This window comes from Trachinotus anak, unplaced genomic scaffold, assembly GCF_046630095.1.
Source record: "Trachinotus anak isolate AG129_WGS33_773 ecotype Australia unplaced genomic scaffold, CSIRO_AGI_Tana_v1 ptg000015l, whole genome shotgun sequence".
Classification (NCBI taxonomy): Eukaryota; Metazoa; Chordata; class Actinopteri; order Carangiformes; family Carangidae; genus Trachinotus; species Trachinotus anak.
Window position 1 is genome coordinate 9,261,508 of NW_027273866.1, and position 11,560 is coordinate 9,273,067.

The following is an 11,560-nucleotide window of genomic DNA, read 5'->3' on the forward strand; positions in this document are numbered from 1 at the left end:
GAGAGCATGGACCTGCAAGAGGGGAGTGAGCCAGTTGCTGCATATTTATTTCAAAGTGGTTAAGGTAGAGAGACTTATTGCAGGACAGGAGTTGTGGTAAAATCCAGAAACAACTTTTTAACTTACTGATTCTCTTCAGCCGCCACAGGCTTGGCGCTCCAGCATTTTTTCAGTTTCTGTTGTTGCTGAAATTTTCCACAGGTTAGGAAGACTCTGGACTATGAATCCATCTCCATCATACACAGGAGAACCATGAAAAGGAACAGTTAGACATTTTGGGAAGTACGCTTATTTGCTTTGCTGTTGAGAGGTGGGTGAGAGGATAAGATATATGAGGCCACCACCACCAGTTTGGCATGAAAACTGGAAACAGTTTGTTTTTTGTTAAAATGAAAAATCTGTGTCAAACAAGTGTTTATGTGCTGGACTATTTCTTGGCCTGGAACAGTTGCAAGGCTCAGAGGAAGTGAAGTTGTGCCTGGATAAGAAATAATCCAGTACATAACCACCCATAAAGCAGCAAATTGTCATTTATAGACTTTTGTTTTTGTATAAATTAAATGATCAAAGTACAACCTGTTAATTAGTGAAGTATAAAGGCGGTGGTAGGTGGGTTTTATCACCTTTGGACAGAGCCAGGCAGCTCCCATTGTAACCACAATATTTTTTTGTGAATTGTATCACAAATTTTTACTCTCCGTGCAGAGTTATAAAATGTTTGCCCGGGTCGAGAACCACATTTTAATTCAACATTTATGCTGCCTGTGCTGTAGCCACAGAGAACAAGTGCAGAGCCGAGCGGTGCTGTCAGTGGAAATACTTATTGGATATAAAGGTCGGGTTTGCCCTGGGTACACATTTTATCAATCTGAGCAGATAGTAAACATCTGTGGGATTACAAAAAGGTGTAACCCACAGCGGGATTAAAAAAAAATAACATTCTGATTTTTTTAACACTTTGAAACCAGATCAATCTTTTTATCTAACTCTCTGCAAGAAAGCAAATGAAAGCATTTCCCAAAATATTAAACATGTCCTTTACGAGAAAAAATGAATGGTATGAGTGCATGGGAATTGTGTCAAACTTAGTCTGTCATTTACACACACTGACAGGATACAGAGTATGAGGCTGAAAGTTGCACAGAGGCATTCCTTCAGTCACCCGTCAATCAAGCCTCTGTGACTGGCTGAGCTGTGGTCAAATCCCCACCCACACAGAGCTTCAAACGCTGCTCTCTCCACCAGTGGCGCTCCCTCGCCAGACTGCTACTTCAAGAAGGAGTCGAGCTTCCGCTCGATGTTGGCGAAGGAGTCATCGCCCAGGTAGTCGATCTGACCCGCTTCCCAGCGCTGCTTCCTCTCCTCTGATGAAACCTTCTGAGGAGGAGGAGGAGGAGGAGGAGCAGAGTGCGCCGGCTGCTCTCTCACGTCCTCGTGAAGCCTTCCCTGTGTGACAGACGGAGAGAGAGAGAGAGAATGAATGAATCACTAGGCAAAGCTGGAGCAATACTTTATAAGGACTGGTTTCCCCAGGCTCAGCCAGGCTCGGCTTCCCCTCAGCTGGAATTTCCTCACAGGGGAATTTGCTCTTTTCTGCCCTTGAAACACAATCAGCTTAATGCAGGCAATTGTCAAAGGAGTCAAAGTGCAACAAGAAGTTTTGCAACACACATGCAGCAGATAGGAGTCGAGCATGTCTTTAATTAGCTTCCTACAGTGGATAAGCACTTGGTAAATCAATACCAATCAAAAATATTGGCTCTTGTGAGTAGGGAGGACATTAACACAGGGACTGCACGTGAACTACAGTAGAATAAAAAAGTAAAGATCTCCCCCGACATGCCTTATGACATGAAAACGCTCTGCTTTGAGTATTACTCCATGTCTGGAAAATACACCTACTCTTTCTCTCTCATTGACAAATACAGAATCTATGAATGTACAAATGTTTTTCATTTTAAAAGTTTGATTGCTGGACACATGTTGTCTCCAACTCCACGTAAAAATCAGTTCTCAGTGTGTGTGAATGGAGGCTTCAAGTGTCCACATTACACTTGTGTAAGCTGCGTATTGGATCATGGCCGGGCGCCAGATTAGCAGTAGTGATCTCACACTTGTATGTACACGTCTTAAACTCTGATTTAAGTCGAGCACAGAAACTTTCAGCAGATGAGACAATCAAAGTGAAGTAACAGGAAAAACACAATTTTGAGCCGAGCGGGGCTTTAAAGCTCGACTATGTGAATTCTGAGACAAGAATTAACAAAACCTTCCTCTTACAAATAAAAAATTTGAATTGATAAGCAATAAAACGCAGGTATTGAGTTCGATCAGGAGCTTTGCTGCAACAGCCCAACCTGCTCTTGTATGACCAGTATCCTCAAGTGCCAAATGTTAGCTCATGTCAGCAAACTCTGCTGCCAAGTTCACTGATTTCCGCTCGGTCTCAGGTTTCTTAAGAGTGATGTCTTTAAAGCAACTGACTCAAGAGAGATTTGGGAAATAAAGAGAAATTGTGTGCATTGTGGCAAAGAGCGGCAATTACACAATGATCCACACAGGTGTCACTTTAAATAAAAGACAAAAAAAAAAAATCTGAATCTACATCTACAGCACTTCCTCATTTTTTTTTTTGAAAAACAGTCCTAAATTTCAATTTTTTCTTGGTACATAGATTAAAAAAAAAAAAAAAACTTGAGTCACACTTATTAGTGTGACACAATATACCACAGCTTCAGGCAACTGGGCAAAGCTGCAGGTTTTGACAGCTGTCCTTTTATCTGACTTAACTCACAACTATTTCACTGCAGCGCTGTTACGACAGACAGCGTGGCAACTTCCTGCAGCTCTGTTAAGTGCTGAACAGTTGCTGCCAGCCTGGCACCCTGTGTATCTCATTGAGGACAGCAAGTTATTCACAAAGTCATGGCACTGCTGAGAGGACTGACAATACCAGCAACAACAAACACGACTTTTGGCAACAGATCGATGCTCAGGAATGTGGAACCAATCAACTTTCACTCGTAACTGTGACGACTAAAGCTCGCCAGCATCTTTATCTAACTTCAGTTGGAGTTTAAAGCTTCAGCATGCGGTGCTTTCACAGCTTGGTAATTCCACACCATGATAGATTTCCACACACGCCAGAGAAAGCAGAGTTCACCGGCTGATTAGGGGTTTCGACACAGTCAGGACACAACGATTATGCAACATGCCACGACAGATAAACACACAGAGGCGCAGGCGTTCACAGCCACTCTCGTTTACGTTTCAGCACACGCATGCCCACCACAGCCACACCTGAAACCACACACAACTCCAGCACCACAACCGCTGACGTACGTTCTCGCTCGCCTCTACGAAGCCGCTGTTGAAGGGCGTGTCCCCGTAGGCCTGCTGCAGCAAGGGCAGCACGGATTTGGCGTACACCTGCCACCACATGAGCAGGTAGTCCGGGTGTAGGTTGCACGGGTCAGGCGACATGGAGCGACCTCTGACCTCGCCCTTCTGAGCGTCGTAGGAGCAGTGCCACGGCTTCGTCTTGCCCAGGAAGTGCACCACCTTCGCGCCATGGCCGTACCTGTCCGAAAACAGTAGGTGACGGGGGCCGTGAGATGGCGCAAAGGAATGTGAGGGAAAGACAAAAGGGAGAGGCTGGGGGACAGGCAAAGACACGCAAAACCCACTTTTGTGGTCTTTCAAAAAAATAATTTACTGAGAAAACTGACTTAATATTAACTTCAATACTACTCACTGATTGTTCCTGCAGGCGACATTACTGACTGGAGAGCGTGTTACAAACACACTTTCCCCACCTGTGATATAAAAGGATAATGCTGGCACCTCTGATAGCTGCCAGGATACACACACAAGGTCAATCCAAAAGTGAGCGCTCCCAAAATGTCTCTAATAAAACTGTGTGCACACAAGTTTTCCCAAATAAGGTAAATTTGAACCAGGAAGTGGGTCTATAAACTGTGACTGATGTTTTCAACTGGCAGCTTGGGTTTTACTTCTACTCTCCGTTACTGTTTTCCCCTCCAAACACGTTCAACTCTGTTTTGGGGCAGGTTGTGTCAGAATGTGTGTTCTGCCTGTTTTAGCTGCTTCTTGTAATTCAACACCCACAGACACGCACACAGATACACAACATCTGAACTGACCTTGGACAAGCTTTAACACACAAACACAATAAAGTCAAGTTGTGCAGGGAAAGTTACAGAATCAGGACAATAGGTCGACTAAACATGAACAACTGATGCAACCCTGGATGCACTGTCACCGTGTGTGTGTGTGTGTGTGTGTGTGTGTGCACTCACTGTTTGAAAGCGGGCAGGTAGGAGTAGATGGCGATACTGCTGAGGTTGTAGATGAAGGGAAGGTGCTTAGAAATATCTGCCGTCGCCCAGGTGTTAAAGAAACTGTTGAGGACCCCCTGATCTCCACCTGCACACATACACAGACACACACCAGTAAATATTCTCAGAAAAAAAATCATCATTTCTGGTTAAAGTAACTGGTCTGTCATGTTGAAGTACACAAACATTTACCTTATCTAACCTCTCTTCTCTGGGTGCAGTTGGACACACCACAGTACATACCCCAATGGTCAACACACACACACACACACACACACACACACACACACACACACACAAACACACACATTCTGAATGTTCCCAGAGACTGTGTCCTTTGTAACATGTATAAATAGAAGGTGAAAAGCGGTGATGACAGTGCAGTGGGAGGATGCTGCACACAGTGAGCTTGCAAATGGTGAAATCCGTGAACACACTCACAACAGATGGCAGACAAAGATCAGGGGTGAGCTGCCGGGGAGACGACAAGGTTAGACCATGTCAGGGTTAAGATCAGGACATTTATATATACTGTATCTATCTATGAGTGTGTGTAGAGAGGGAGCAAGAACTTCTGGATATTAATCGCATTATTTAGCTATAAACTTCAGTTACTTTACTTTGGTCTGAGCCACAGTGGAGAAGTTTGATGCCGTCTTATTATTTGGTTCATGATCAAACTGTCCAATCACAACCAGAGTTTATCAACCAAAGTAGAATATAGTCATATAACCTGTTAACTCTTTATTCAAATAAACTCTCCCCAGCCCGTCAACACACAGTTAAGAGAGGTTATTAGTGAGTCAAGATGAACTTTACTTTTTCTAGTGTTTGCACAAAATGGCAACCACCACAGCATAGTATTTATGCCAACAAAGAAGCTGAGACTCCTCTCGTGCCCACAAAATGCTGGCTTCAAAAATACTGTATGGAATTCATTCAAGTTCTCACTCAAAACACCACGAATATCAGGCATTTAGCAGCATGGCTCTGAGAATAGTGGTGTCACTCAGACGGAAATATCTCAACATTCATTGGATGGATGAGGGTGAAATTTCACTCAGACATTCCTGATCCCCAGAGGATGAAGTCTAATGACTTTGATGATCCCATGACTTTTCATCTAGTGCCCCCATCAAACCAGATACATGCAAAACGAATGATATTCTCATCAGCCCGAGCTGTGTTCAGCTTCACATGTATGTTGCTTGGGTGTGAGCAGTAACCAACCACCTCAGTGCTTCAAAAAGTACTTCCTGACGCCTATGTTTGAGGTCAGACACTGTCCCCGTGTCTTTCAACACTGTGTATTTCCACTTTCAACATTCAACTCTCTAAATAACTGCTGGCTGTCAGATATCAGCGTCGGTGTCCTTACGCTTACAAAACATTGCATTTTTCTGTTGTTTCCTCAAATTGTTCCGATTCTGTAAAACTACGAGAGCACAAGATTCAGGTCTCACCGTCAAAGCTGCCGTTTTCGCCACAGAACGTGAGCAACTTCTCGTGTGTCTCATTGGACGGTCTGAAGACGAAAACCCCGGAGTTGAAACAATCCGGCCAACCAGGATCTGGTGCTGCAGAAAGCTCCTCTCTCTCAAAGAGTTCATCTATATTTGACAGCACCTGCATACATTAAAATAAAGTTACTTACTTCCTTCCTATATAGGGTTTCATTTATTAATATCCCACTAATTCAATTAGCAGAAAAATGCAAGAATCTGAGGCAGAAATGTGTATTTCAAATGTCATCTATTGTGCAGCTGAAATACAAGATCACTGCATGGACAGAGGATTGTTCGTCTGAATCTAGAATAGGTACTGTTCAGTATTTAACTACAATGAATGAAATGCTGGTTTTGGAAGTGTTTGTCCTTTACGCTGTCTGATTTTTCACTCAGAAATCAACAGGTTAAATGAAAAAAAAAAACATGAACTGTTTGATGCTGTGATCAAAGGACACTGCAAGAGCAAAAACCAAAACACTTCTTGATTATGAGGTGACTATTTCATTGTTTTCCTTGTTATCAGCTTTCGTTTCTCACCAGTGTGTCTGCATCCATGAACACACACTTGCTGTATTGTGTGAGAGTCCAGCAGTGCAGCTTGGTGAACGTTACTCCCAGGTCCGGACGCTTCATCAGGGCCAGATGAGCCGCGTCACCCGAGTCCACGATGTCCACCACACACACCTCGTCGAAAATGGAGCGCAGCGCATCCCTGCAACACACACACACAACATGTCATTTATGTTGATGTGTAAGTTGGATTACATGTGTGTCTTCCTGTTAGCGTTTTGAGGGAGAGAAAATGAGGAAGAGAAAAAAATATCAGCTAAAAAGTAGACTTTTTTTTTTTTTTTTTCACCCAGTGTCACTGATGTCGTGTTACCTGCAAGCTTCTGCAACATGAGGCCCTATGAGTGCAACCAGCTTCTTGGTTGTGTTGTGGTTTCGTAACGACTGGCCAAGAACCATCGCACCCTTGGCGTAGTTATCATTTGTGGCCAACGTCACAAAAGCTTGGTCTGCTCAGAGAAACACACAAACACAGACACACGCACACATCAGCCATGTGACTGGTTGCACAAAGGTTATATCTGCATATCTGAGGTTTTTGGTGGAACTGACGGCAACTATAACTGCAAAATAAACATAGTTGAAAAACAACAAACATTTCCACAAAGTAACTTTTACCTGAGTCAAGCCAAGCCACTGGCCTTTCTGCCCACAATGTGGACGGCTCATAAAAGCATCATAATCAATGAATAACACAGTGAACTCTTCATAGCCTCTTCCCCAAGTAAACAACGAACAATAGGACACAACCAAACTCTGACGCACATTTCTGCTTGAATCACCACAACAGCACACAATCGAGCACGAGAACTCATTCTACTTATAAACACCAGAGCTATTGATAGGTTGACTGACAGCAATCGGTGCGTGTGCAACAATCACTTTAGCAGTGGGCATAACACCAGCAGGCACCTGTGGAAGAAGTGTGAGAGAAAACTCTCCTGCACACTGCTTGTGATGTAAAACTCGCTGCCTGTAATACAGTGTGAAGTAATGGATGACCTATTAATCATGCTGATCAATAAGATAAACTAATCAACACCACTTATGTAAATATACTAATTTTTTTTTACCACAAAAGATACTCTCCATGCCAATCGCATGTGGCTGCTGCAGCTGTTTGGTTTTTTTTAACGTTTATGTTTACACTTGTTATTAAAGTGAGTGAACTTAACTAGCATAAAAATGGTAATAAAGCAGAATCCAGTTTGCTCTCCACCATAAACTTGTCGATCAAACCGCTGGTGCCTGTGTCTTTGAATTTGACAGTGAACCACATTTAAATCAATGCACCTTTTTCCATTTTCCCACCATAACAAACATCAATCAAACTCTTTCATCCACTGTCCTGTCCAGTTCATCTGCAGGCCTGCTGGAGTTCAGAGCCTGACGAGTCCCTCGTGCACACACTAACAACAGTGTTGCTGCTTGAGTGAAAGTGGGCCCACAGCCAGCAGATAGTATTCATCAAGCTTTATGTGCGTGTGTCGTCGGGGGCTTCTGGGAAACCTGATCGGTGTGGAAGTGTTGTAGTGGTTGCTAGGGTCTGATTCAAGGAACTATAAACTGACTATCAAAAGGGTGTGAGGCCTGTGTCGCCTACAAGTCATACAGGAAGCATGTGTTGTGTTCCCACAGAGTTATCTCTGGCTACATGAAACCTTATGACTTATGGACCTCTGGGTCTGACATGTTTCAAAATTATAAGCCCAGATATTTATGAATAACACATTCTAGGACACCAGTTACAAATGTATATCTTAAAAAGCATATGGCGGTAATGTAATGTGGAGTGAGTGCACTGATTTTAAAATAAAATGGAATAAATTCATGACTAACCTATACTGGGAAAAGATATATATATATATATATATATATATATATATATATATATATATATATATATATATATATATATATATATATATATATATATATATGAATATCAATTGTTGTAGCGATATAAAATGCACAAAGATAACATAAAAAAGTGTCTCTTTTCTTAACTATATCAAAAACATATAAGCATTGTTTCTCATAAACAATCACATGTTAATATGATGCTTGATATGTTGGGGTTTTTTTTAAAATTAATTCTCTCTTACAGTGTAATTCCTATATATATTTTCCAGGAACCATACAAATAGTAAGACACTATAAAAGGTGTAACACTATGAGCCTTTTATAAAATTAGAAAAAAAACACTTCAAGGCCACAGGCTGTAAAGCACGTCCGCACATCGAAGCAACTGCGTCAAGTTCATCAAAGAGCCCACATTAAGCCAGGAAGCTGATCATGTCTTCTCTAAAAATAAAAGTGCACAAAAGTTTCATCAGAAGATTCAAAATGGTTAACAACACTAGTCGAAACTGCCTGTGCTTTTCTTTCTTGGACACAGCCAAGACAACTTTAGGTATTTGGAGCATTTCAACATTTATGCATGAGATTTTTGTACACTGAATAGCTTGAATGAAAAGGAGGCAGATGTTTGTAACATGTGGGTACACAGGGCTGTATTAAGGAGACCCTGAAAACTGTGGTCCGTCATTGGTCATTGTGGTTCTCCTATTGCCTCTGCCTGTGTATTAGTAGGGCTGCATCTAGCAATTATTTTCTCGATTAATTATTATTTTCTTAGCCAGCTATTTTCTCAATTAATCATTTCGTCTTGATGTAGAAAAAAATGACCACCCAATAATAATCCTAAACCGTAGCACTAAAGGAAGCTGTTGCTTTTACCCCACAAAATCCTTTTTAAATATTCTTGCACACTTTGGCATTTTGCGTTTCTCGACACTAGTTAGTTTACTTTGAAAGTTATAACCGGATGCGCTCTTTTCATTCATCGCGAGCTTTACTGTGGTCCAAGCCGCTGCAGCAAACCGTAAACTCAAACACATCAAAATCCTAAAAACAGAAAAAAAAAAAAAAAAAAAAGTGCACCAACGATACGAACTAATCGCCTCGTTTCTGTCCGCCCGACAGCAGCTCTCACTGCTGCAGCTCTTGGTCCCTGCACCATTTCGCGATATCCTGGGAGATGAGGGAGAGTTCGAGCAGCCCCGGTCCGGTCCGCGGTGGCCGTGTTCCGGTGTCGGTGTGGCGGTTGCGAGCGTCGGCGGAGCCCCGGCGTGTCTTACCCGACATGGTGCGCTGAGGAGAGTCCACCCGGGGGTCGGGGGTCGTGATGGAGAAGGCGGAGGGCTTGCACTGCGAAGGGCAGAAGCGCAGCAGCTGGGAGCAGTCCAACACAGGAATTAAGCCCCACATTTTCCGGGTCATGTGACCAGTGACAGCTGACACGCCCCCCTACGTTTTCTCTCTCTCTCTCTCTCTCTCTACCATCCTAACTTTATTTGTGAGGGGGAGATCTCAAACGTTAAACAAGTCCATTTTTATTTGTGTAGCGCCAAATCACAACATAAGGCATTTTTTAAGATAGAGCAGGTCTTGACCCTACTCTTCATTATATTATTTACAGGGGCCCAACAAGCCCCATCAAGAGCAAGCACTTGGCGACAGTGCTAAGGAAAGAAACAGTTATCATGCATTTAAAATTTTACTTGGGCCAAATAAAAGTGGGCCGTGAAAGTATTGGCATCAAAATATAGCTTAAAGTACTTATTATGCAGAATGGCCCGTTTCAGATCATCATGTATTATTATCAGAGGAACAGAGGAACTGTGGTAAGTTATCTGAGATATGTGGAACCAACCTCCCCGCCAAGTCCTGGATTCAAGGTCGTGAATATTTTGACCCGTTCTACCAGGTTTTCAATGAGACACATACACAAGGAGCACTAAGAACTGTCATCAGAAGATTGACATGTTACAGTGAGGAATAAATTGTGACTGATTACAATCCAGGCTGCTTTTTTTCCCCCATAAAACATGTCCTTTCTGCTTCAGTTTGAGCACCAACATGTCAGCGGCAGGATGACCCCCATCTTCATTACTCTGGTCAACTTTTCTAACAATAACAGGAAGATCCCCCTGTACTCCAGCAGCCGAGCAGCTTAGTGTCGAACATCGGCCGGAGCCAGCACTGCCTCTGAGTGGCCGTGTCGTCACATTACAGCTGGAAACTCAAGGAAACCCACACAGGCTGGTGACAGAGTGGAATCTGATGAATCTCACATCCAACTGCTGCTACAAAAAATATATATGTGACAGAAAATGTTTTATGTTTCTATAAGGAAACGGTTTAGATTATTTTTCCAAGTTGGTCTTGATGCATTATGCATTATTGCCACATGTACACTGAAAGAGTTACTGTTAATGTTCCTCCTGCCCCGGCTGTGAAGAGATCTCTTCCTAATGCAGCAACACTGTACAAGAGAGGAGAACCCCATAGTCCTAGATATGTCCTGATAAAGCCAGTACGAATAGTCTGAATCGACCAAATTACATGCATCTTCCAAAGCTCTGGGCACAAGTCCCCTCTTTGTGTTTCCCTGCACAGTGTTTCATAGTTGAGCTGCAGTAGCAGGGTAGTAACACCAAGAGGGAATTTCATAATAAAAAAAACTAACTTTGGAAGATACCCACTTGTTTTGGCAAACTCAGACAGATGGAGCTTCATATTCGCTTTGACTGCACTACTTTTTACACCACTTTTGCATTAAAGTGAGTCTACTCCTCTGTGAAAAAGGTGAATGTTAAAATGTAGCTCAACAATATCGTAAACAGATAAGAGTCATTAAGTCATCAAACTGACTCGACACAACAATATCCATCTGAAGTTTGCTAACTACAGCAAGTAAAGCTGTACTTGTAAAATCCCGCAGGGTACTCAGTGGGACATTTTATCGCTTATGCTTTCAGTTTTTCATTCAGAAGAGGAACGATGTGTGAGTCCACCATCTCACTTTAAGCTCTTACATTGGAGTCACACTAGCAAGAGATTTACAGCCAGTATGAGAAGGAGGAACAATCACAGTCACTCACAACTCTTTTAATGTACCTGTAGGGATGTGAGCATCACCTGAAAATATCCAAACCTTATGATTCTGAGAAAAACTTAACTGACTTAATTATTGAAGAGAGGAGGATTGATTAAAGTGACCAACAGCTGTTTCAGTGTATGTATGATCTCTTTCAGTGGCTTCAACCAAAAGAAAACCAG

The 11,560-nt window shown here is 42.6% G+C and overlaps 1 protein-coding gene across 1 annotated transcript; it reads right to left on the reverse strand.

Annotated features, from left to right (window-relative positions):
- Positions 1–636: 636 nt before the first annotated feature.
- Positions 637–9,718, reverse strand: gyg1a (glycogenin 1a). Its single transcript, XM_071497901.1, has 7 exons — positions 9,577–9,718; positions 6,750–6,885; positions 6,404–6,578; positions 5,822–5,984; positions 4,320–4,446; positions 3,343–3,580; positions 637–1,446 (listed from the first exon to the last, which is right to left on the reverse strand). The coding sequence occupies exons 1-7, from the start codon at positions 9,716–9,718 to the stop codon at positions 1,267–1,269; spliced, it is 1,161 nt and encodes a 386-aa protein (XP_071354002.1). The 3' UTR covers positions 637–1,266.
- Positions 9,719–11,560: the final 1,842 nt, after the last annotated feature.